Source organism: Cryptomeria japonica, chromosome 10 (genome assembly GCF_030272615.1).
Source record: "Cryptomeria japonica chromosome 10, Sugi_1.0, whole genome shotgun sequence".
Classification (NCBI taxonomy): Eukaryota; Viridiplantae; Streptophyta; class Pinopsida; order Cupressales; family Cupressaceae; genus Cryptomeria; species Cryptomeria japonica.
The window spans coordinates 152207656-152232805 of NC_081414.1; the positions used below are offsets into that span (position 1 = coordinate 152207656).

Here is a 25150-nt window from a genome sequence, read left to right on the forward strand (position 1 = left end):
CACCCGCAAGCCAAGTACACCGCAAGTACACTGCACAAACAAACATAGCTGTACGGTGGAGGGGTGTTGACCGTACGGGGAGGTTGTATGGCCAGGGTGCCATCGAGGACATTACAAGAAGAAACAAACAAACAAACAAAAAAAAGACGATGACCAGATTGAAAAATTATTCGATGACATCTAGAGCCAGGACATTGAAAATATTAGAGTGGAGAAGAAGGGTTTTGACATAAAATATCACAGAAATGATGTGCGCCATGGACTTTCGTATGGTTCTGAGGGTTGTAAATTGGGAGCGCACCTAGGGCGCTGCCCCTAGACCCCGCAAGGGGTGCTACCCCTCGACCCCACTGGGGCGCTGCCCCAGACTCCAGTTTATATTTGAGCTATAGTACACTTGTTGGAGTTGGGCGAAGGGCATTAGAGATGTCATGGGAAGTGTTGTGGTTGTCCGTACTGTGAGAAAGAAGCCTGTAGCTAAGCATTGGCGGGGAAGCCATAAGCCGTAGAGGGAGACGGATTCGGAGGTTGGGAACAAACAGAGTTTGAGGGAAGGCATTGCAGGTCCGCGCAGTTGTATGACACCAGGGAGTTATTCAGTTCAGTTTTTAGCCTTTGGGGAGTGTGATGAAGGATTTGAGGTATCTCCTAGCCTTTGTGCCAGCGGGTTGTGGCCACCTCCAGGCATGAATGGTATGCTTTGAGGAACTTGGAGTATGTCTCGGCTGGACGTGAGGTTGCCTTGGTGGATGCAGAGAGGGCTCGGGAGGAGTTGACCACCAGGTTGGAGGCAGTTCTAGCGTGAGACATAGCTCAGCGTACCTAGGAGTTGGATGCCGAGAGGGCAGTGCGGGTGGCTATCGAGGACAAATTGGCTAGGGAGACAGTCTCATTTGAGTAGCAGCTGGTGGAGGCTAAGACTGAAAAGCGTGTTTTGCAGACAAGTTTGGTTTAGGCACAGGAGGACTGTGATGCCAAAGGGAGCACTAATGGTGAAATCCGCACTTGAGCATCGGATGGTAGTAGACAAGGGTTTTTCGGCGAGGACGTAGCAAGTGTATAAGTTCCGGGCTCGACTGGCGTCAGTAGTTCCTGCCATTCATCTCTATTTTGTATTAAGTCATCCGGAGTCAACTTCTTTTCTTGGGGGGGATGATGTTGCCGGGAATAATCATTATGTTATGTTGTCATATTATGTTTATGTTGTCGTCGGTAATAATGAGTTACGGCGGTTAGTTAGTTAGTCGTCCCGAAGGGCAATTGGACGCGACGGTTGGTCGCACCCCTTCGGGTATTATATATTGTGTACCTTTCCTTTGAAGTGGATCATGATAGTCATGTCAAATGTAATGTTATAAGCACTTGATGTACATGGACTGTTGAATTAATACAAAGACTAGTTATTTAATATATTTCCATTATGTTCTGTGCATTTACTTTCTGCATTTAACCGTTTAAAGAGGGCAAACATCATCTTGATCACTTCCAGGCCCTTCTGGAGCCTCTTCATACTCACTTCCCTCCGAATCAAGCTATTGTTCTAAATTTTCAGAATCTGATCCATCTGCTGAATATGCTTCCATTTGCTGAGCATTACCCTTCCCATGGCATCTATGACCCAGAACCCAAGGTTCCTTGCATGAATAACACAAATTCTTCCTCCGAAGCTCTTGACGGAGCTCATCATCCATCCGGGAAGGGAACTTCTTAGGCTGATTAGAAAATTTCTTCTTGTCTTTATGGAATGGGAAAGGCTTTGACTGAAATCTAGACTTAGGGGCAGCCAACTCCATGCTCTTAGCCTTCTTGATTGCATCAGCCAAGGTGGGCGGGTCAAAGGCTTTTACCCAACCTTTCAATGGTTCTTCAAGTCCTTCAGTGAATAGGGCCACCAATCTTTTCTCCGAGATACTACTAACCATAATTGAAAGACTTTGAAATTCAGTTATGAAGGTGTCCAAAGAACCCTACTGTTTGAGTTGTGCAAGCTCTCTAAACTTCACCTCTGGATCCTTGGTATCAAATCTTTCTATCAACTTGTTGATGAATTCAGCATAGGTATGGATCAAGTTATGACCGAAGGTGATCAACCCATGGTACCACCACTCGTGAGCAGCTCCATCTAAGTGCAAGGTGGCGAACTTGATGGCCTCTTCTTCGGGCATAGGTCTCAAGGACAAGTAATTGTCCAACTTCTGCACCCAAGCTCTAGCAGTGCTCATATTGCTTCCATCGAAGTGTGCCAGAGTAACCTTCCCAAGAGCTTGTTGATAATCTTTGGAGTGGAGTAACGATTATCATATCTTCCTTTCCTTGTCTTCTTTTGATTCATGTATTGGTCAAGAGACATAGCATTTCGAATCTCTTGCGGAAATGCTGCATACTCCACAAAACTAGCTCGAATCTCCTCAGCTACAAGGACTTCAACTTCAAGAGGCGGTGTTTCCCTTGGAAGAAAAACGGGTTGCAATGGCCTAGTCACCGATCCAACAAGCATTCCATTACTATTGCTGCCATTGTTGCTCCCGTTTCCATTACCACCAGAGTTGTTGGAAGTGCTAGCATTATTACCACTCATATTCTGATTTGGATCTTGATTATGCCCTCTTCCAGCACTTTGCCTAAACGTGGCTATCATCTGGGACATCATGTCCATCATAGTGTCAAATTTCTTCTCTATTTTCTCTATAGCCATAGTTGTTTCATTCTGTCCAAATAGTCTTTCCCCCATTGAATCTGCTGAGTCAACTGAATCATTGATCACAACAAATACTACAATATTCCAACTAATTTTTTCGTTTTTTTATCACAACAAATGCTACAATGCACTCGTTAAAGTTAGGAAATATAATTTCAATATTGCTGAAAGTAACCCTTCCACTTTTTGATCACCAAGAGCCCAATGTAGGAAGGTGAGAGCATACGGTGATAAGGGGTTCGTTAGCTCACTGATCTGCTGAAAATTACAATGCAAGTACAATACTGGGCGGCAAGCCAGCCCCTTCCACTTTTCAGCGGGATGAAGACCAAGAACTTGGCGGTAAACCAACCAAGGTAACAAGAGCATAACCAGAAACAAATCACTCTACTGCTTATGCAGCGGGAGGACTTTTACAAAAAAACTATCACTCAACCGCATATTTCAGTGGGAGGACAATATCACTCAACCACTTACTTAGTGGGAGGACAAAGCTGAATTACAAAACATGAAGGTGGCTAAGCCATCCTCTTCCACTTGTTCAGTGGGAAATACCATATAATGCAACTAGAATGATTGATCAGTACTACTGAAACAATCTTACAAAGATAGAGATGCGAGAGAAGATAGAGTTAAGTAAATATCTCAAGTATTCAATATCAAAATTCATACAACAAAAAACTCTACTTGCTGTTCTGAAATCAGAGTCAATCAAACGCAGAACCAGCCACACCCAAATCCACTAAATGCTTGTACCTTTCTCAAAACTGAATGAAATCATGCCAAACCAAATGCAAATAAATCATATAACTTAGGCGATCAGTTCGATACCTTGAAACAGCAGCTAGAGAGCCACAAGGGCGATGCACGCAACCCAATGCAAATCTGGAAATGACGATTTAGCTGAATATTTCGATTTGCAACCATAAATTGGAGAGTTCCCCAAATGCCACACCAATGTAGAAGAACTATTGTCTCTCCAATACGCTTCTAATGAGCCTTCACCCAAAACGATGCACCCAACATGTAGATACGTACGAGCAAAATACCCTTCCAGCCAAGACACACCAGCAACACCAAAAAAATCGCAGCAGCACACAACTCTTCAAAAACACACCCAATGCAATCCCAAGTATCACCAAATAGTTCACAAATTTGAACCATAGCTACGAGTGATGGCTCACACTCGAAACTGGAAAGAAAGATCTACGAGGTTTTCACCCTCGAAGAAGTCTGGAGTCATTCCGACAGCATAACGATATATTTTCTCTGGATGATCAAATGAGGAGCCAAACACTTGTATATATACATTTTCAAGTCTAGAATTCAAATGAAATTGCCTCCAAATTCATGTCTTTCAAATTGCATTTCATTTCAGGTGGTGGACCCAAGCTAAGTCACAAGGTTCGAATTTGAATTCGAATTCGACAGCCATGAAATTCGGATGAAATTCGACTAGGGAAAAATTCGAAAAAAAAATCGGATAAAATTCGCCTTCTATAATTTTGTTTATTTTTAAATATATGTATACTTCTAATAAATTATCAAAATAGCGACCCTTGTTAGAGAAAATTCGAGGGTGACCCAGCAATTGAAGACACCCATGACCCAATAGATACAAAGCATATACAAAGAATACCCACGACCAGCTGAGTTGTGTTTAGAGGCGGATAGCAGTGCTTTATAGATGAAATTCGATTAAATTCATTTTTTTTTATAGAAGTTTGAAATTTGATTAAATTTGAACCTCATCCATGAAAATCGCCGTATCCTGTGACTTAGGACCCAAGTATGGCGCCCACTTCCCAAGTCATAAATCGTGCCTAGGAGAGAGGACCACAATTTTGGCATAAAATGACTTTGATGTATAAAATAAAGTCTCTTTTCAATTATCAAATAATTCGCCCAGGCCTGACTTAGGAAGAATATCATATTATGCACAATTCCCCATAACATCAATCAGTAATAAAATAATTAAATAATAAACCTTAGGATAAGGAAATAATATTTAATTAAATCGCTTATAACTCCACTATTGATTATCAACAAAATCCGGATGAGGTTGAGCAATGAGGATCACTGAACTGTGCTGGATCAGGACCAAATCCAGGACTGCCAAAAATAGTAAGTAATGAAATAATGCTCCGAAAATCGTGATCTTCGCAACCAGAGAAAGAGCTTGGCGAGCTTAGTAACACTACACCATCCAGACAACCAAACCCTAACTTACTAAAAATAGTAAGTTCACATTCCACCCCTGAGAAGCTTGGTCAGAACTCCGAAGAACATGGAAACCCTAATTCTCCTTTCCACATAGCCTATGGGTCTCTGGAATAGGCCAATGAACCACTGAATGCATCATCACAAGGAAGGGGACATTACACATTCCTAAGAAGAAAGGCACTTCAAGAAGGTGGATTGACTGACATTTCAAAGTCAGAGCATGCAAACATGATATAAGTTACCACAACAAGCATGGCCTTGTACCTCTTTTGATGGAAATCCTGCCAAAATCATTAAATGCACCCTTGTAGCTCCACAAAAGAAGGTGCACAAGTCACAAAAGTTGTCGGAGCATTTAAAGCTTTGAGTGTTGATCACACCATCCGGAATTGTTGCAAGCCGAAAGGAAGTCCGAGGACTTTGAAAACTCGGGTTCTCGAAGTGGGGAAGACAAGGAAGGAACTTCGGAACCTTAGGGTTCCAGGGAAGAGCAAAGAGATGCGGTAGGGAACTTCGGAACCTCAGGGTTCTGGAGTTCCGGGGAACTAGAGAGAAAAGACAAGGAGGGAAGGAACTTTGGAACCTCGGGGTTCTGGAGTTCCAGGAAGGAGAAAGGAGACTCTAGGAAAGGAAAAAACCAAGGGGAGGAACTTCAGAACCTCAGGGTTCCGGAGTTCCGGAGAAAAGAAAGGGAAGGCTAAGGAAGGAACTTCGGAACCTTGGGGTTCCGGAGTTCCGGGGGAGGGAAGAAGACTAAGAGGGAAGGTTCTAAAGTTTTGGAGAAGAGAAAGGGAGGGCAACTTCGGAACTTCAGGCTTCCAGAGTTCCGGGAAGGAGAAAGGAGAGGCAGCAAAGGGAATGGAAGTTCAGAACCTCGAGGTTCCGAAGTTCCGGAGAAAGGAAGAAGATGCTAAGGAAAAGACTTCCTCCAGACAAGACAACACTTCACAATTCCTAATTCCACTGCTCTTCTCCCTGATCAACTGGGGCGGCGCCGGTCCATGGATCATATCTTTGATCAGTTCTCTCTGATGGACCAAGGGTGTCATAAAATGACAAGTACCATACGGCTTGTCCTTGCCTTAGCAACTCACTTTAGTTGGAAAGTCCATCAGATGGATGCCAAGACTGCATTCCTCAAAGGTGAGTTGTAGGAAGAGGTCTACATGACGCAACCTTCAGGGTTTAAGGTTACTGGAAAAGAACACCAAGCGTGCAGACTGGTGAAAGCACTCTATGGCCTGAAATAGGCTCCTCGGGCTTCGTACATCAAGATTGACAAGTGCCTCACAAATAATGGCTTTCAGAGGAGTCCATCTGATTCTAATATGTATGTCAAAAACACTGGTGATGATATTCTTCTTGTTGTTGTCTATGTTGATGACCTCATTAGCACTGGTAGTTCGACAACTTTGATCGATCAGATCAAATAGAGTTTGTGCCAATCCTTTGACATGACAGACTTGGGACTTTTGCATTATTGCTTAGGTGTTGAAGTTTGGCAGGCTGAGGGTAGTATCTTCATATCTCAGTCAAAGTATGCTCATAGTTTGTTGGACAAGTTTTGGATGCAAGACTGCAAACCTGCATACACACCTATGGAGAAAGGGCTGAAGCTGATAGCCAAATCTGATTCACCTGTGGTGAACGAATCAACATTCAGGAAACTAATGGGCAATCTCATCTACCTTACTGCTACTAGGCCCGATCTCAAGTTTGCAGTGAGCTACATTTCATGCTTCATGATAGCTCCAAAAGTTGATCATTAGGTAGCAGCGAAGCATGTGCTGCATTATGTGAAGGGCACTTCTGATTTTGGACTCCTGTACAATAGAAGTCACGATCCTAGACTCTCTCGTTACACAGACTCAAACTGGGCAGGTTTCGTTGATGACAAAAATCAACATCTGGGTATGTTTTCAGTTTGGGATCTGGTGCACTCACATGAACTAGCAAGAAGCAGCAAACGGTGGCTCATTCCTTGACAGAAGTTGAGTATTGAGGAATAGTTAAGGCAGCATGTGAGGCAGTTTGGCTTCGATGGATGCTTTCAAACATGCAAATGTCTCAAGAAGGTCCTCCTCCCCTTTATTGTGAGAATCAAGGGGTGCTCAAACTGGCCAAAAATTCGGTCTTCCACGAAAGAACCAAGCATTTTGAACCGCATTGTCACTTCATTCGGAAGCTGGTTGGAGACAGATTAGTTCAATTGTTGTATGTTCCGACGGTGGATCAGATAATTGATATCCTCACCCAGTCTCTGAGCCCAGACAAGCTTGTAAAATTTAGGGGGTGACTTGGTGTAGTTGATAGATTGACCATTAAGGGAGGGTATTAGAATAATATCTTTTATATTTATTTAATGGTCAATTATGCAATCTATTGTGAATAATTAGTTAGTTTCCATTTACGATTGTTTCTTTTTATAAACATCGGTTTTGTAATTCTTTAAATGATCTCTCAATCATTTAATTTAATACATTCAATCTTTTACCAATTACTTTTCGCAATATAACCAATATCCTTTTTCTGAATTCAAAATAAATTGTAAGTTATTGTATCAGTCTGAATATATACAACAGTAACTCTGCATTACAACATCATCTTCATCACTCTGATTTGGTGAACCAATTTCCATGAACAATACTTCACCATTAGATTCATTACTGTCCTCTCAATTTGAACTTTCTTCATTAACACACAAACTACTCTATTTCGAAAAGTTTCACTGTTTGTAGAAAGATTTGCCTTTATTCTTCTTTCTGAAATCTTTCTCATTGTCTTGATCATCTTTGGTATAGGGACACTTAGGAGCAAAGTGTCTAGCTTTCCCACAATTGAAACACTTGAGGGGTAGTTTCCCTTTGTACTTTCTAAATCGGCTTTTAAGTTTATAATTTTTGCAAGCTCTTCAACGTCATCACTATCTGACTCTGAACTTTCTTCTTTTGCCTTCCTTGTTGCTTTGAACGCAATTTCTCTTTTGGTAGTTTCTTCATCAACAATTCTCATCTCATAAGCTATTAGAATACCATGTAAATGATCTAATGAAAGCTTAGTAAGATCTCTTGCTTCTTCTATAGTAGAAATTTTAGCATTATACCTTGAGGGTAATGACCTTAATACCTTCTGCACAACTGCTTTGTCCTCCACTTTTTCTCCAAGGCCTTTAATAGCATTCACTATCTCATCCACTCTTAACAAATATTCTACAATCGGTTCATCATCTTTCATCTTTAAACTCTCAAATCGAATTCTATAGGTTTGTAGCTTGACCCGTTTCACTTTGTCATCTCCTTAATAAATGCTCTTCAACTTGTCCCAAATCTCCTTGGTTGTTTTACAATGCATAACTTTTACAAACTCAGTGTTAAAAAAACCACATAAAATAGAATTTTTAGCTTTGGCATTGTTTTCATAATCCCTTTTCTTTGTAGGATCAGTTAAAGGAAGTTTAGGCATAGTATAACCATTTTCAATCGCCATCCAAACATCAAACCCTAAAGAAGAGATAAGCTTTCCATTCTAATACTCTAGAAACCATAATTAGTGCCATCAAACAAAGGTGCCTTATTTGATGAAGAACCTTCTAGATTAGCCATGTGTTCTAATACCATAATCTACTTAGACTGATTAGGTCTTTACACAAGCCCTGACTCTGATACCAATTGTAGAACACAAGTTTACTACTGAGAGGGGGGGAGAATCAGTAGTAAATGAATCTTAAATCTTTTTAATCAATCGAGTCCTTTTGTAAAATTGCTTTTAAATTGAAACTGAAATAACAATGCAAAGCAATCACACATGGAACAACTGCACAAGATTTGACGTGGAAACCCAAGATGGAAAAACCACGGTGAGTAACGCTGCTAGGATCTACTGTCCTAATCTAGCCGCACAGATAAAATCAATTACAATCTTTAAGGGCACCAACCCTAAGGAGTCACCAAACACCTATCTTAAGAGCACCAACTCTTTCAACACTCTAACTCCACAATCTGAGCACCAACTCAAAATCCTTATGGCACCAACCCAAAGGATATACAAATGAAACTTCAATCAATTACAAATTGAAACAGTAACCAATATCCTTTTTCTGAATTCAAAATAAACTGTAAGTTATTGTATCAATCTGAATATCAAATACAACAGTATCTCTGCATTACAACACACAAAAAGCACATGTTTTAATTAAAAGATATGCTGATGAAATGACATAGTCAAGATGCCTCTGTATATCTGAAACAACCCTGCACAAAAGAATGTTCTGAATCTGAAATAAATCTGCATTGAAATCAATGTATTTCTGTACGCTCAAATACTGAGTGAGCTCTGTAAATCACTTCAACCGACACTGCTTTTTAGCACAGTCAATAACCTGTAGAACTCTTACTGTTATAATGAATCAGAAATAAACTTGTGTAGAGTTTACAGAATATATTAACCATAAAATAATGTCTGCAAAAAGAACAAGAATCATTCAAGCAAGTCTAAACAACAACAGAATCAAACCAAAAATATTTGTACCCAGTTTCATGTAATATTCTGCCAACAATCTGCTATCCAAATTGCAAAAGATGTTCACCCAGATTCAGTATAAAGATGTTCACAATCCTCACAATACCCAGTTCTGATTTGCTTCAGATTCCTCCTCTGATTAGAATAATGTTCTTCATTGACTCAAGATCTTCAATATAAGCTTTCAGCTTTTCAAAACTTATACTCTTCTCATTCTCCTAAGATAACTCTACTATCACCACTTCGTAAAAGGATGCACACTCTTTGTTTCACACTCACACCAATCTCCACACACAATAAAACTTTATCGAACTCCAGCATCAATAAATAGAACTACTTTTAGTTTCAACTGCCAATGTTAGTTACAATTGAGCCCTTAACTAATAGTAAACATACTTTGCATATTAAAAGTAAAACTATATGAAGTAGTTCGTAGATTATTAACAAGGGTGGTTGATAACTTCTTTAACCACTTCAAACTTGGTATACATAATGACATAAATCAAGCTTGAATTAATCATTTCTGTCTTTGGCGATTCTTCTCTTTCAGAACAGCGAATGGAACAACACAAATATGTGAATCAGAATATCTGTATCAACCTATATGGTATCAATTTAAAACTTAGATACCCCTTTTTATTTGACATTTTGTTTTGTGTTTTATTTATTAATATTTACGTCTTCTGTTCACCATTCCATATGCTGTGTCCAGTTTACAACGCCACCAATAATAATGATACACCATTAACCTATGAACAATAGATGCAGATTATATAGTGCAACTTTGGCATGCATTGACTCCTGTGTTTCTGTGTTTTTCAGAATGAAATATATACATATAAAAAGAATTACTCACAAGGGAAACTCTCTATATTGCATTAACAAAATATAATTAAAGGAGATACATATATTAGGGCTTTCCCTCGCTACATACTTGTTGTGACGTATTCACACATCGCCCCATTACAAATGGGGACCCCTACTCTTTTTGCTTTCTAGGGTTTGTTTTCTAGGTCTTTTAGGGTTTTGTCTGTTAGCCTTTGTAGGATGAGTGCTGTCAAGGGGATTGTTGGATTACAGGCTTTGCTTGAGCCAAGGTGAGTCCACAGGGCCCCAGAATTAGGGTTTCTTTGAGAGTCTTCCTTAGGGCTTGGTTTTGCTCTCGTTGCTAGTTGTGTCTTGCTTTGTGAGTGGGTATCATTCTTGAATGTCTGAGTTAGGTCGAGTTGGTGAGTGATGAAGTCTAGAATGTTATCCTGATCTTCAAATGCCTTGAAATTTGACTAAGTCTGGAATGTCCTGATCCTGAAATTTGGCTAAGTCTAGAATGTGAAATTTGACTAAGTCTGGAAAACTGAAGAATCCTCCAAAAACTAGATTTTGCAATATAACTCCTGGAGGTCCGAAACCACTCTCAAACATCCTGAAAGTATATATGGAATATAACTTAAAGTATAAGATGATCGTAACGGAGAGTTCAAAAAGTCAAATTTCCCTCCTAACCCTTCCAAAGGGTCCAAAGCGAATTTCGCTCCTGACCCTTCCAAAGGGTCCAGAGCGAAATTCTCCATAAGACATTCTACTTTGACCAAAACCTAGAGCTAATGCATACCCAGGCTTGAATGAAGGAAAAAACGCTTGTTTGAATGAAGAAATGTGAAAATGAAGTCACGATCTTGCCCAAGATTAGGAATTTCGTTCCTGACCCTTCCAAAGGGTCCAGAGCGAAAATCTTTATAACTCTTGTTTTCCTCCTTATTTTGGCTAGGCGTTGGCTTGATGGGAGATGAATGGGTATGTTTTGCCTTGAGAGGGAGTTTGATTGATTTTGAAGAACAAGATTTTGGCCTAAAGGAGAATTTCGCACCTGACCCTTCCAAAGGGTCCGGAGCGAAATTCATCATAAACCTCATTTGCTACCTTGTTTGACCTTGAAACCTTCTTCCTCAGGTGGAAAATGATCTAAGTTTGCTTCTTGAAGTGGTTTGAAGTTTGAAAAGTGAGTAATCTAGCCTAGAATGAGATTTTCGCTCCTGACCCTTCCAAAGGGTCCAGAGCCAAAATCTTCTTAAAGCTCATTTTTTCCTAAGATTGACTAAATTTTGATTTGCAGGGTATCTTGGAAGGAAGGATGGACATTCTTGTTGCCTTTGAAGTGTTTGAAAGTGTTGAGAAATGAAGGATTTTGGACCAAAAGGGAAATTTCGCTCCTGACCCTTCCAAAGGGTCCAGAGCGAAATTCCCAAAGGTTCTTATTTTGCATTGAAGAAGGTCAAGCTTTTTGACATGGATGGAAGAAGAATAACTTGCTTTTGCCTCTTGAGGTTGTTTTGAACTGAAAAAAATGAAGGATTTAGCCCAAATGGAGAATTTCGCTCCTGACCCTTCCAAAGGGTCCAGAGCAAAAATCTCTATAAGAGACATTTCTTGCTTGGTTTGGTCAAATTGAGGTGTCCAGGACATGATGAAAGGAAGAATGAACATATTGAAATCCTTGGGCATGTTTAGAAGTTGTGAAAATGAAGGATTCTGGCCAGGAAAGGAAATTTTGCTCCTGACCCTTCCAAAGGGTCCAGAGCGAAATTCCTTGTAAACCTATTTTTAGCCTTTCTTGGACATGAAACTTTATTCCTAGCACAATGAAACATGAAATCCTACCTTGCAAAGAAGTTTCAAGTTGAAAAAATAAAGATTTTTGGTCAAGATTGAGAATTTCGCTCCTGACCCTTCCAAAGGGTCTAGAGCGAATTTTCTCAAAACTTCTTTTTGCTATCAAAGTTTTGCTAAGTCAAGTGTGGGATAAGGTAAAATCAAGAAGGAATTGCCCCTGGGAGTGACTTGAAGTTGCAAGAAATCATGAAAGATGAAGGAATTGAGCCTAGAAGAGATTTTCGCTCCTGACCCTTCCAAAGGGTCCAGAGCGAAAATCCTCAGTGTCATCTTTTCTTCCAAATTTTGGACAAAACTAAACTTAGACAAGGGTGTGAGAAGGCATTTGGTTTGCCTTAGAGTGGATTTTGGTTGCTAAGAAGGAAAGTTTTGAAGCCTAATGAAAATTTCGCTCCTGACCCTTCCAAAGGGTCCAGAGCGAAATTTCTAAATTCTCCTTTTTCCTTGCAATTTAAGACCAGATTTTGGTTTTCATGACTTGGAGAGGAGTGAGGCAAGATGTTCTATGCCTTGGAGGTGATTTGAAGATGAAAGGATGGGAAAATTGCCCTAAAACCTGATTTTCGCTCTTGACCCTTCCAATGGGTCCAGAGCGAAAATCCTAAAACCTATGTATTCCTTTCAAGTTTATGCTAAGACAAGACTAGACCAAGGTAGAAGTTGCCCTTGAGACCACCTTTGAGTTGATGTTGGCTTCCAAAAGTGATGATTCTAGGTTAGAGGAAGATTTTTGCTCCTGACCCTTCCAAAGGGTCCAGAGCGAAAATCCTAAAATCCCCTATTTTGCCTTGCAAAAACAAATCAAACTTGGATTGGGTGAAAGAAGAGGACTATTTCCTAGCCTTGAGTGGTAGATTCAAGATAAAATGATGGAGGAGTAAGCCCAAGCAAAGAAAATCGCTCCTGACCCTTCCAAAGGGTCCAGGGCGAAATTCACATTTTTCACCTAATTTAGTCATGTGAAATGCTAAAATTTGAAATGCAAGACTTTGATTAGGTCAAAACAAACATGAGCTCGCCTTCCGGAAGATTTTGGAGTCAAGAAAACAAGGTACTCAAGTCCTAATTAGAAAAATCGCTCTTGACCCTTCCAAAGGGTCCAGGGCGAAATCCTTGAAAACACCTATTATTCACCTTGTTTAGGCTAAGTTGAAGGCAAATTGCAAAATTGTGATAGCAAACCTAGGTTGTGAAGATTTTGATTCGTGAAGCAAACAAGCCTAGATGAGAGGTTCAAATAAGCCTTGAAATAATTTAAGCCTCCATCACTTTGAATATTTTAATGCCTAAGGAAAATGAAGATTCATCAAGCCTTAATCAAGCTTTAACATCCCCTAAACTAGCCTATAGTCTTTCACTAAATTTGCCTATTACAAGACATTTGGAAGACTAAAACAAGTTCGCATAAATTTAGGCATTCATAATTTGATTAATTAATTTCTAGGCCTTGAAATAAATGAAAAAATCCACCTTTGAGCTTTGGAATTAATTTAAAAAATTAAAAATTATGCTTGAGCGCTCAAAATCATTATTGTGCCTTTACAAACAAGTCGGCCATCCTTTGAGAGGAGTTTTATTTTATTTTATTCCCTATTTGCCAAGTCAGCCTTGAGGGAAATCAAGGTGAGCGCCCTATATAAGGGAGGTGTATTTTAACAAATTCAAATCATTCTTTCATTATCTCTCATGCGAACTTGAAGAGCAGATTTGGAGGTGCGAAATTGAGCAAGTTGGAGGATAATTTCCAGATTTTGGAAGGTGTTTGAAGGCGAATTTCCAGATTTTGGAAGGTGTTTGAAGGCGAATTTCCAGATTTTGAGAAGCTAGTTGAAGGCGAAATTCTTTTTGAAGGCTGATTGAAGCTTAATTAATCCAAAGGAGGACCTGAAATTCAGATTAAACGTCCTTGTCCAGTAAATTCTCATCTCCCTTCATTCATTTTTCAGGGTTGATAGCTAAAAATTCAAGGAAGAGGTATGAAGAATCAGATTCTTGAAATTTTTATTCAAAATTTAGTTGGATTTTCCATAGTAATCCTTTGGAAAATGTAAGTCTTGTACAATTTGATTTTAATTTAATTTGAAAATTCATAATTCTTAGATTTATCATCATTTTCAAATTAATATTTAGTTATTTCCTTGAAAGGTCTTGAATCCTATACCTTAAGATATTATGCTCAAACCCTAACTTTAAGCTTTTGTGTAGGTATCAAATGACAACCTCCACAGGACCAGACCAAGACAAGGACGACCTTCTCCAGCTCAGCATCATCAAGGACGGCCTTTTCCAGTCCAGCATCATTAGGGACGACCTCTTCCAGTCCAGCATTCGAAGAAAAGGTATACCATCCATCCTGCACATCGAAGACAAAGGAAGTTAAAGCAAGGGTTCGTTGAAGAAGCAGACAGTTTCAAAAGAGTTAATTAAAGCTAGTTTCTCAGCAACATTAAATTGAATATCTACCAAGTTACAAGTGTCAGACAAGGTGGCATCCTAGTCATCACTCCTCCAGTCGGATTGGTCCACCTCAGCGTGTCCAGATTCAATGTACCTGACTCATGGGAGATGGCACAAACTTCGATGTACCTACCCCAGCTATCCATTGGTCGAATATTCCAGAGAAGACATGTGTCCAAATAATGCAATTATTTCATTGGTTAGAATTAAGTTTGTTGTAACAAACCCTAATTAGGGTTTTCATTGTAAAATCTCGGCCATTGATCTCAAATTGATCTAAGCCATTGAATTGTATTGTGGGCACTATATAAGCCCTGGCTCCTCATTTGTAAAGGCTAATAGTTAGTCAGTAGTTAGAAGGTGAATAGTTAGCTAATAGTGAATAGTCAGTTGATAGAATAGCAATTAGAGTAGAATAGAAAGAGAAGGCAAGGATTGTTGCCAAGATGTTGTTGTAAAAGACTTGTACACTTCATTGAAGAAATGGTGAAATCTATGGGTCGATTCAACAATTTGCATGGTCTTTATACTTCTCAGATTTGATTTCATGTTATTAGATGAGTGGAAGAAATGTGTTTGATTGATGGTGAAATTTGTATATCCATACTACTAGCAGTTTGTTGATTGCAGACTTGCCTTGTGTAGTCGACTGGAATCATTCATCTTAAGCTTAACTTCAATTGTCACTTCTTCACTAATATGCATCAACCTGATGGTGTCTATGCCTGTAGCGATGATCTGAACATCATAAAGCTTTCCTCCGAAGATCGCACTAACCTTGTGGAGATGGTCCTGGGATGTCAAAACAAGACTTAGTTAGAATTTCACCAAAGGTTATTCATTGCTCCTACATTCTTAGTGTCAAAATTAGATCCTTTCCTCGCCCTCATCCTTTTTCTTTTTTTTTTCAAAATCTAGGCCAGTGAAATCTTGTGATTCCAGCAAATCAGACGTTCAGGTCATCGAGTGTAAGTCCCCTTGTGATTCCAGCAAAATCACATCATACCACAAAGAGCTTATCCACGAGTAGAGATCCTACATAACAGGAACCTTGAAGCTCCTCCGATTGATCCTTCTGCGATATCTTCAGCATTCGGGAGCTTTACTCAAGAGAGGATAAGATACCTTTGGGTATTTTATTATGTGTTCGCATGTGCATGAAAAACACATCAACAATACTTGGATTGGGTGAAAGAAGAGGACTATTTCCTAGCCTTGAGTGGTAGATTCAAGATAAAATGATGGAGGAGTAAGCCCAAGCAAAGAAAATCGCTCCTGACCCTTCCAAAGGGTCCAGGGCGAAATTCACATTTTTCACCTAATTTAGTCATGTGAAATGCTAAAATTTGAAATGCAAGACTTTGATTAGGTCAAAACAAACATGAGCTCGCCTTCCGGAAGATTTTGGAGTCAAGAAAACAAGGTACTCAAGTCCTAATTAGAAAAATCGCTCTTGACCCTTCCAAAGGGTCCAGGGCGAAATCCTTGAAAACACCTATTATTCACCTTGTTTAGGCTAAGTTGAAGGCAAATTGCAAAATTGTGATAGCAAACCTAGGTTGTGAAGATTTTGATTCGTGAAGCAAACAAGCCTAGATGAGAGGTTCAAATAAGCCTTGAAATAATTTAAGCCTCCATCACTTTGAATATTTTAATGCCTAAGGAAAATGAAGATTCATCAAGCCTTAATCAAGCTTTAACATCCCCTAAACTAGCCTATAGTCTTTCACTAAATTTGCCTATTACAAGACATTTGGAAGACTAAAACAAGTTCGCATAAATTTAGGCATTCATAATTTGATTAATTAATTTCTAGGCCTTGAAATAAATGAAAAAATCCACCTTTGAGCTTTGGAATTAATTTAAAAAATTAAAAATTATGCTTGAGCGCTCAAAATCATTATTGTGCCTTTACAAACAAGTCGGCCATCCTTTGAGAGGAGTTTTATTTTATTTTATTCCCTATTTGCCAAGTCAGCCTTGAGGGAAATCAAGGTGAGCGCCCTATATAAGGGAGGTGTATTTTAACAAATTCAAATCATTCTTTCATTATCTCTCATGCGAACTTGAAGAGCAGATTTGGAGGTGCGAAATTGAGCAAGTTGGAGGATAATTTCCAGATTTTGGAAGGTGTTTGAAGGCGAATTTCCAGATTTTGGAAGGTGTTTGAAGGCGAATTTCCAGATTTTGAGAAGCTAGTTGAAGGCGAAATTCTTTTTGAAGGCTGATTGAAGCTTAATTAATCCAAAGGAGGACCTGAAATTCAGATTAAACGTCCTTGTCCAGTAAATTCTCATCTCCCTTCATTCATTTTTCAGGGTTGATAGCTAAAAATTCAAGGAAGAGGTATGAAGAATCAGATTCTTGAAATTTTTATTCAAAATTTAGTTGGATTTTCCATAGTAATCCTTTGGAAAATGTAAGTCTTGTACAATTTGATTTTAATTTAATTTGAAAATTCATAATTCTTAGATTTATCATCATTTTCAAATTAATATTTAGTTATTTCCTTGAAAGGTCTTGAATCCTATACCTTAAGATATTATGCTCAAACCCTAACTTTAAGCTTTTGTGTAGGTATCAAATGACAACCTCCACAGGACCAGACCAAGACAAGGACGACCTTCTCCAGCTCAGCATCATCAAGGACGGCCTTTTCCAGTCCAGCATCATTAGGGACGACCTCTTCCAGTCCAGCATTCGAAGAAAAGGTATACCATCCATCCTGCACATCGAAGACAAAGGAAGTTAAAGCAAGGGTTCGTTGAAGAAGCAGACAGTTTCAAAAGAGTTAATTAAAGCTAGTTTCTCAGCAACATTAAATTGAATATCTACCAAGTTACAAGTGTCAGACAAGGTGGCATCCTAGTCATCACTCCTCCAGTCGGATTGGTCCACCTCAGCGTGTCCAGATTCAATGTACCTGACTCATGGGAGATGGCACAAACTTCGATGTACCTACCCCAGCTATCCATTGGTCGAATATTCCAGAGAAGACATGTGTCCAAATAATGCAATTATTTCATTGGTTAGAATTAAGTTTGTTGTAACAAACCCTAATTAGGGTTTTCATTGTAAAATCTCGGCCATTGATCTCAAATTGATCTAAGCCATTGAATTGTATTGTGGGCACTATATAAGCCCTGGCTCCTCATTTGTAAAGGCTAATAGTTAGTCAGTAGTTAGAAGGTGAATAGTTAGCTAATAGTGAATAGTCAGTTGATAGAATAGCAATTAGAGTAGAATAGAAAGAGAAGGCAAGGATTGTTGCCAAGATGTTGTTGTAAAAGACTTGTACACTTCATTGAAGAAATGGTGAAATCTATGGGTCGATTCAACAATTTGCATGGTCTTTATACTTCTCAGATTTGATTTCATGTTATTAGATGAGTGGAAGAAATGTGTTTGATTGATGGTGAAATTTGTATATCCATACTACTAGCAGTTTGTTGATTGCAGACTTGCCTTGTGTAGTCGACTGGAATCATTCATCTTAAGCTTAACTTCAATTGTCACTTCTTCACTAATATGCATCAACCTGATGGTGTCTATGCCTGTAGCGATGATCTGAACATCATAAAGCTTTCCTCCGAAGATCGCACTAACCTTGTGGAGATGGTCCTGGGATGTCAAAACAAGACTTAGTTAGAATTTCACCAAAGGTTATTCATTGCTCCTACATTCTTAGTGTCAAAATTAGATCCTTTCCTCGCCCTCATCCTTTTTCTTTTTTTTTTCAAAATCTAGGCCAGTGAAATCTTGTGATTCCAGCAAATCAGACGTTCAGGTCATCGAGTGTAAGTCCCCTTGTGATTCCAGCAAAATCACATCATACCACAAAGAGCTTATCCACGAGTAGAGATCCTACATAACAGGAACCTTGAAGCTCCTCCGATTGATCCTTCTGCGATATCTTCAGCATTCGGGAGCTTTACTCAAGAGAGGATAAGATACCTTTGGGTATTTTATTATGTGTTCGCATGTGCATGAAAAACACATCAACAATACTTGGATTGGGTGAAAGAAGAGGACTATTTCCTAGCCTTGAGTGGTAGATTCAAGATAAAATGATGGAGGAGTAAGCCCAAGCAAAGAAAATCGCTCCTGACCCTTCCAAAGGGTCCAGGGCGAAATTCACATTTTTCACCTAATTTAGTCATGTGAAATGCTAAAATTTGAAATGCAAGACTTTGATTAGGTCAAAACAAACATGAGCTCGCCTTCCGGAAGATTTTGGAGTCAAGAAAACAAGGTACTCAAGTCCTAATTAGAAAAATCGCTCTTGACCCTTCCAAAGGGTCCAGGGCGAAATCCTTGAAAACACCTATTATTCACCTTGTTTAGGCTAAGTTGAAGGCAAATTGCAAAATTGTGATAGCAAACCTAGGTTGTGAAGATTTTGATTCGTGAAGCAAACAAGCCTAGATGAGAGGTTCAAATAAGCCTTGAAATAATTTAAGCCTCCATCACTTTGAATATTTTAATGCCTAAGGAAAATGAAGATTCATCAAGCCTTAATCAAGCTTTAACATCCCCTAAACTAGCCTATAGTCTTTCACTAAATTTGCCTATTACAAGACATTTGGAAGACTAAAACAAGTTCGCATAAATTTAGGCATTCATAATTTGATTAATTAATTTCTAGGCCTTGAAATAAATGAAAAAATCCACCTTTGAGCTTTGGAATTAATTTAAAAAATTAAAAATTATGCTTGAGCGCTCAAAATCATTATTGTGCCTTTACAAACAAGTCGGCCATCCTTTGAGAGGAGTTTTATTTTATTTTATTCCCTATTTGCCAAGTCAGCCTTGAGGGAAATCAAGGTGAGCGCCCTATATAAGGGAGGTGTATTTTAACAAATTCAAATCATTCTTTCATTATCTCTCATGCGAACTTGAAGAGCAGATTTGGAGGTGCGAAATTGAGCAAGTTGGAGGATAATTTCCAGATTTTGGAAGGTGTTTGAAGGCGAATTTCCAGATTTTGGAAGGTGTTTGAAGGCGAATTTCCAGATTTTGAGAAGCTAGTTGAAGGCGAAATTCTTTTTGAAGGCTGATTGAAGCTTAATTAATCCAAAGGAGGACCTGAAATTCAGATTAAACGTCCTTGTCCAGTAAATTCTCATCTCCCTTCATTCATTTTTCAGGGTTGATAGCTAAAAATTCAAGGAAGAGGTATGAAGAATCAGATTCTTGAAATTTTTATTCAAAATTTAGTTGGATTTTCCATAGTAATCCTTTGGAAAATGTAAGTCTTGTACAATTTGATTTTAATTTAATTTGAAAATTCATAATTCTTAGATTTATCATCATTTTCAAATTAATATTTAGTTATTTCCTTGAAAGGTCTTGAATCCTATACCTTAAGATATTATGCTCAAACCCTAACTTTAAGCTTTTGTGTAGGTATCAAATGACAACCTCCACAGGACCAGACCAAGACAAGGACGACCTTCTCCAGCTCAGCATCATCAAGGACGGCCTTTTCCAGTCCAGCATCATTAGGGACGACCTCTTCCAGTCCAGCATTCGAAGAAAAGGTATACCATCCATCCTGCACATCGAAGACAAAGGAAGTTAAAGCAAGGGTTCGTTGAAGAAGCAGACAGTTTCAAAAGAGTTAATTAAAGCTAGTTTCTCAGCAACATTAAATTGAATATCTACCAAGTTACAAGTGTCAGACAAGGTGGCATCCTAGTCATCACTCCTCCAGTCGGATTGGTCCACCTCAGCGTGTCCAGATTCAATGTACCTGACTCATGGGAGATGGCACAAACTTCGATGTACCTACCCCAGCTATCCATTGGTCGAATATTCCAGAGAAGACATGTGTCCAAATAATGCAATTATTTCATTGGTTAGAATTAAGTTTGTTGTAACAAACCCTAATTAGGGTTTTCATTGTAAAATCTCGGCCATTGATCTCAAATTGATCTAAGCCATTGAATTGTATTGTGGGCACTATATAAGCCCTGGCTCCTCATTTGTAAAGGCTAATAGTTAGTCAGTAGTTAGAAGGTGAATAGTTAGCTAATAGTGAATAGTCAGTTGATAGAATAGCAATTAGAGTAGAATAGAAAGAGAAGGCAAGGATTGTTGCCAAGATGTTGTTGTAAAAGACTTGTACACTTCATTGAAGAAATGGTGAAATCTATGGGTCGATTCAACAATTTGCATGGTCTTTATACTTCTCAGATTTGATTTCATGTTATTAGATGAGTGGAAGAAATGTGTTTGATTGATGGTGAAATTTGTATATCCATACTACTAGCAGTTTGTTGATTGCAGACTTGCCTTGTGTAGTCGACTGGAATCATTCATCTTAAGCTTAACTTCAATTGTCACTTCTTCACTAATATGCATCAACCTGATGGTGTCTATGCCTGTAGCGATGATCTGAACATCATAAAGCTTTCCTCCGAAGATCGCACTAACCTTGTGGAGATGGTCCTGGGATGTCAAAACAAGACTTAGTTAGAATTTCACCAAAGGTTATTCATTGCTCCTACATTCTTAGTGTCAAAATTAGATCCTTTCCTCGCCCTCATCCTTTTTCTTTTTTTTTTCAAAATCTAGGCCAGTGAAATCTTGTGATTCCAGCAAATCAGACGTTCAGGTCATCGAGTGTAAGTCCCCTTGTGATTCCAGCAAAATCACATCATACCACAAAGAGCTTATCCACGAGTAGAGATCCTACATAACAGGAACCTTGAAGCTCCTCCGATTGATCCTTCTGCGATATCTTCAGCATTCGGGAGCTTTACTCAAGAGAGGATAAGATACCTTTGGGTATTTTATTATGTGTTCGCATGTGCATGAAAAACACATCAACAATACTTGGATTGGGTGAAAGAAGAGGACTATTTCCTAGCCTTGAGTGGTAGATTCAAGATAAAATGATGGAGGAGTAAGCCCAAGCAAAGAAAATCGCTCCTGACCCTTCCAAAGGGTCCAGGGCGAAATTCACATTTTTCACCTAATTTAGTCATGTGAAATGCTAAAATTTGAAATGCAAGACTTTGATTAGGTCAAAACAAACATGAGCTCGCCTTCCGGAAGATTTTGGAGTCAAGAAAACAAGGTACTCAAGTCCTAATTAGAAAAATCGCTCTTGACCCTTCCAAAGGGTCCAGGGCGAAATCCTTGAAAACACCTATTATTCACCTTGTTTAGGCTAAGTTGAAGGCAAATTGCAAAATTGTGATAGCAAACCTAGGTTGTGAAGATTTTGATTCGTGAAGCAAACAAGCCTAGATGAGAGGTTCAAATAAGCCTTGAAATAATTTAAGCCTCCATCACTTTGAATATTTTAATGCCTAAGGAAAATGAAGATTCATCAAGCCTTAATCAAGCTTTAACATCCCCTAAACTAGCCTATAGTCTTTCACTAAATTTGCCTATTACAAGACATTTGGAAGACTAAAACAAGTTCGCATAAATTTAGGCATTCATAATTTGATTAATTAATTTCTAGGCCTTGAAATAAATGAAAAAATCCACCTTTGAGCTTTGGAATTAATTTAAAAAATTAAAAATTATGCTTGAGCGCTCAAAATCATTATTGTGCCTTTACAAACAAGTCGGCCATCCTTTGAGAGGAGTTTTATTTTATTTTATTCCCTATTTGCCAAGTCAGCCTTGAGGGAAATCAAGGTGAGCGCCCTATATAAGGGAGGTGTATTTTAACAAATTCAAATCATTCTTTCATTATCTCTCATGCGAACTTGAAGAGCAGATTTGGAGGTGCGAAATTGAGCAAGTTGGAGGATAATTTCCAGATTTTGGAAGGTGTTTGAAGGCGAATTTCCAGATTTTGGAAGGTGTTTGAAGGCGAATTTCCAGATTTTGAGAAGCTAGTTGAAGGCGAAATTCTTTTTGAAGGCTGATTGAAGCTTAATTAATCCAAAGGAGGACCTGAAATTCAGATTAAACGTCCTTGTCCAGTAAATTCTCATCTCCCTTCATTCATTTTTCAGGGTTGATAGCTAAAAATTCAAGGAAGAGGTATGAAGAATCAGATTCTTGAAATTTTTATTCAAAATTTAGTTGGATTTTCCATAGTAATCCTTTGGAAAATGTAAGTCTTGTACAATTTGATTTTAATTTAATTTGAAAATTCATAATTCTTAGATTTATCATCATTTTCAAATTAATATTTAGTTATTTCCTTGAAAGGTCTTGAATCCTATACCTTAAGATATTATGCTCAAACCCTAACTTTAAGCTTTTGTGTAGGTATCAAATGACAACCTCCACAGGACCAGACCAAGACAAGGACGACCTTCTCCAGCTCAGCATCATCAAGGACGGCCTTTTCCAGTCCAGCATCATTAGGGACGACCTCTTCCAGTCCAGCATTCGAAGAAAAGGTATACCATCCATCCTGCACATCGAAGACAAAGGAAGTTAAAGCAAGGGTTCGTTGAAGAAGCAGACAGTTTCAAAAGAGTTAATTAAAGCTAGTTTCTCAGCAACATTAAATTGAATATCTACCAAGTTACAAGTGTCAGACAAGGTGGCATCCTAGTCATCACTCCTCCAGTCGGATTGGTCCACCTCAGCGTGTCCAGATTCAATGTACCTGACTCATGGGAGATGGCACAAACTTCGATGTACCTACCCCAGCTATCCATTGGTCGAATATTCCAGAGAAGACATGTGTCCAAATAATGCAATTATTTCATTGGTTAGAATTAAGTTTGTTGTAACAAACCCTAATTAGGGTTTTCATTGTAAAATCTCGGCCATTGATCTCAAATTGATCTAAGCCATTGAATTGTATTGTGGGCACTATATAAGCCCTGGCTCCTCATTTGTAAAGGCTAATAGTTAGTCAGTAGTTAGAAGGTGAATAGTTAGCTAATAGTGAATAGTCAGTTGATAGAATAGCAATTAGAGTAGAATAGAAAGAGAAGGCAAGGATTGTTGCCAAGATGTTGTTGTAAAAGACTTGTACACTTCATTGAAGAAATGGTGAAATCTATGGGTCGATTCAACAATTTGCATGGTCTTTATACTTCTCAGATTTGATTTCATGTTATTAGATGAGTGGAAGAAATGTGTTTGATTGATGGTGAAATTTGTATATCCATACTACTAGCAGTTTGTTGATTGCAGACTTGCCTTGTGTAGTCGACTGGAATCATTCATCTTAAGCTTAACTTCAATTGTCACTTCTTCACTAATATGCATCAACCTGATGGTGTCTATGCCTGTAGCGATGATCTGAACATCATAAAGCTTTCCTCCGAAGATCGCACTAACCTTGTGGAGATGGTCCTGGGATGTCAAAACAAGACTTAGTTAGAATTTCACCAAAGGTTATTCATTGCTCCTACATTCTTAGTGTCAAAATTAGATCCTTTCCTCGCCCTCATCCTTTTTCTTTTTTTTTTCAAAATCTAGGCCAGTGAAATCTTGTGATTCCAGCAAATCAGACGTTCAGGTCATCGAGTGTAAGTCCCCTTGTGATTCCAGCAAAATCACATCATACCACAAAGAGCTTATCCACGAGTAGAGATCCTACATAACAGGAACCTTGAAGCTCCTCCGATTGATCCTTCTGCGATATCTTCAGCATTCGGGAGCTTTACTCAAGAGAGGATAAGATACCTTTGGGTATTTTATTATGTGTTCGCATGTGCATGAAAAACACATCAACAATACTCAATGGAAAGGAACAATATTTAATACTTAAATTAATCCTAGGAATATGAAACATGACTTATTAATAACATTAGAGATAAAGAACTTCAAACAAAAATCTAACAACATGCATCTAGGTACAAAATATTGCAGGGTGATGATTTGAACTTGGGTCACCCTTTTTACAACTGCAGCTTTTCAACCATTACACCATAACCTTTGCGATGAAAGATGCTAGTAAATTAGTGAAAAAGCACTTTCCATATTTTTGTTTAAAATATATACAACATAACTCCAGGTATTTTAGTAGAAAAAAATGGCTATTTTCACAATGCCAATATTTACCAGTAAAATGGCAAACAGTATGGAGAGATAAATAAAAGTTGTTAAAATAAAAAGAATATATGACTCTTACATAATACCATTTTAATCATCCACATTCCAAGCAATAATATAGACTTTCTGAAAGTCCAATAAGAAACCATAATCTTCAAAGCCTGAAAATTCAATAATCTCAAATATGCATAGACCTTGCCATCAAGGGCTGGACATATGGGGTTCTCATAATTCTCTTCTACATCATTGCATCTGCAGCACCGTGTCTTCCAAAGGGATCCATGAAGTTCTACAATATCCTTACTTCCAGCTTTCCAATGCAGCTCATCAATATTCTGTGGCCAAACATTAGCACAATTAAAATTGGGACTTGTGTTTTACAAGAGAGAATTTAGAGACACATTTCCTGATTTCAGTTTTGCTTAATAGGATCAATTTTTAAATAAGGTAATATTCAGTGAAGCATGACTAAATTTTTTATATCAGACCAATATGGTTTCTGCTTCTGCAGAATGACTTGTATCGTTTTTTAAATTTTCACAGTATAAATGATAAATGCAATGAAATGAACTAAAACAAAAGATAAAAATGATAATATCTGGG

The 25150-nt window shown here is 38.5% G+C and overlaps 1 protein-coding gene across 7 annotated transcripts in view; it reads right to left on the reverse strand.

The window, feature by feature from the left end:
* Positions 1-25150, reverse strand: part of LOC131047986 (uncharacterized) — a 267168-nt gene that overhangs the window by 128957 nt on the left and 113061 nt on the right. For all 7 annotated transcript variants that reach the window (XR_009106346.2, XR_009359042.1, XR_009106345.2 and 4 more), the window contains exon 6: positions 24742-24882. Coding sequence is in view for 4 of the 7 variants with exons in the window: in XM_057981797.2 (XP_057837780.2) it covers positions 24742-24882 (141 nt within the window). In the remaining 3 variants the exon portion in view is untranslated. The remainder of the gene's footprint in view (positions 1-24741; positions 24883-25150) is intronic.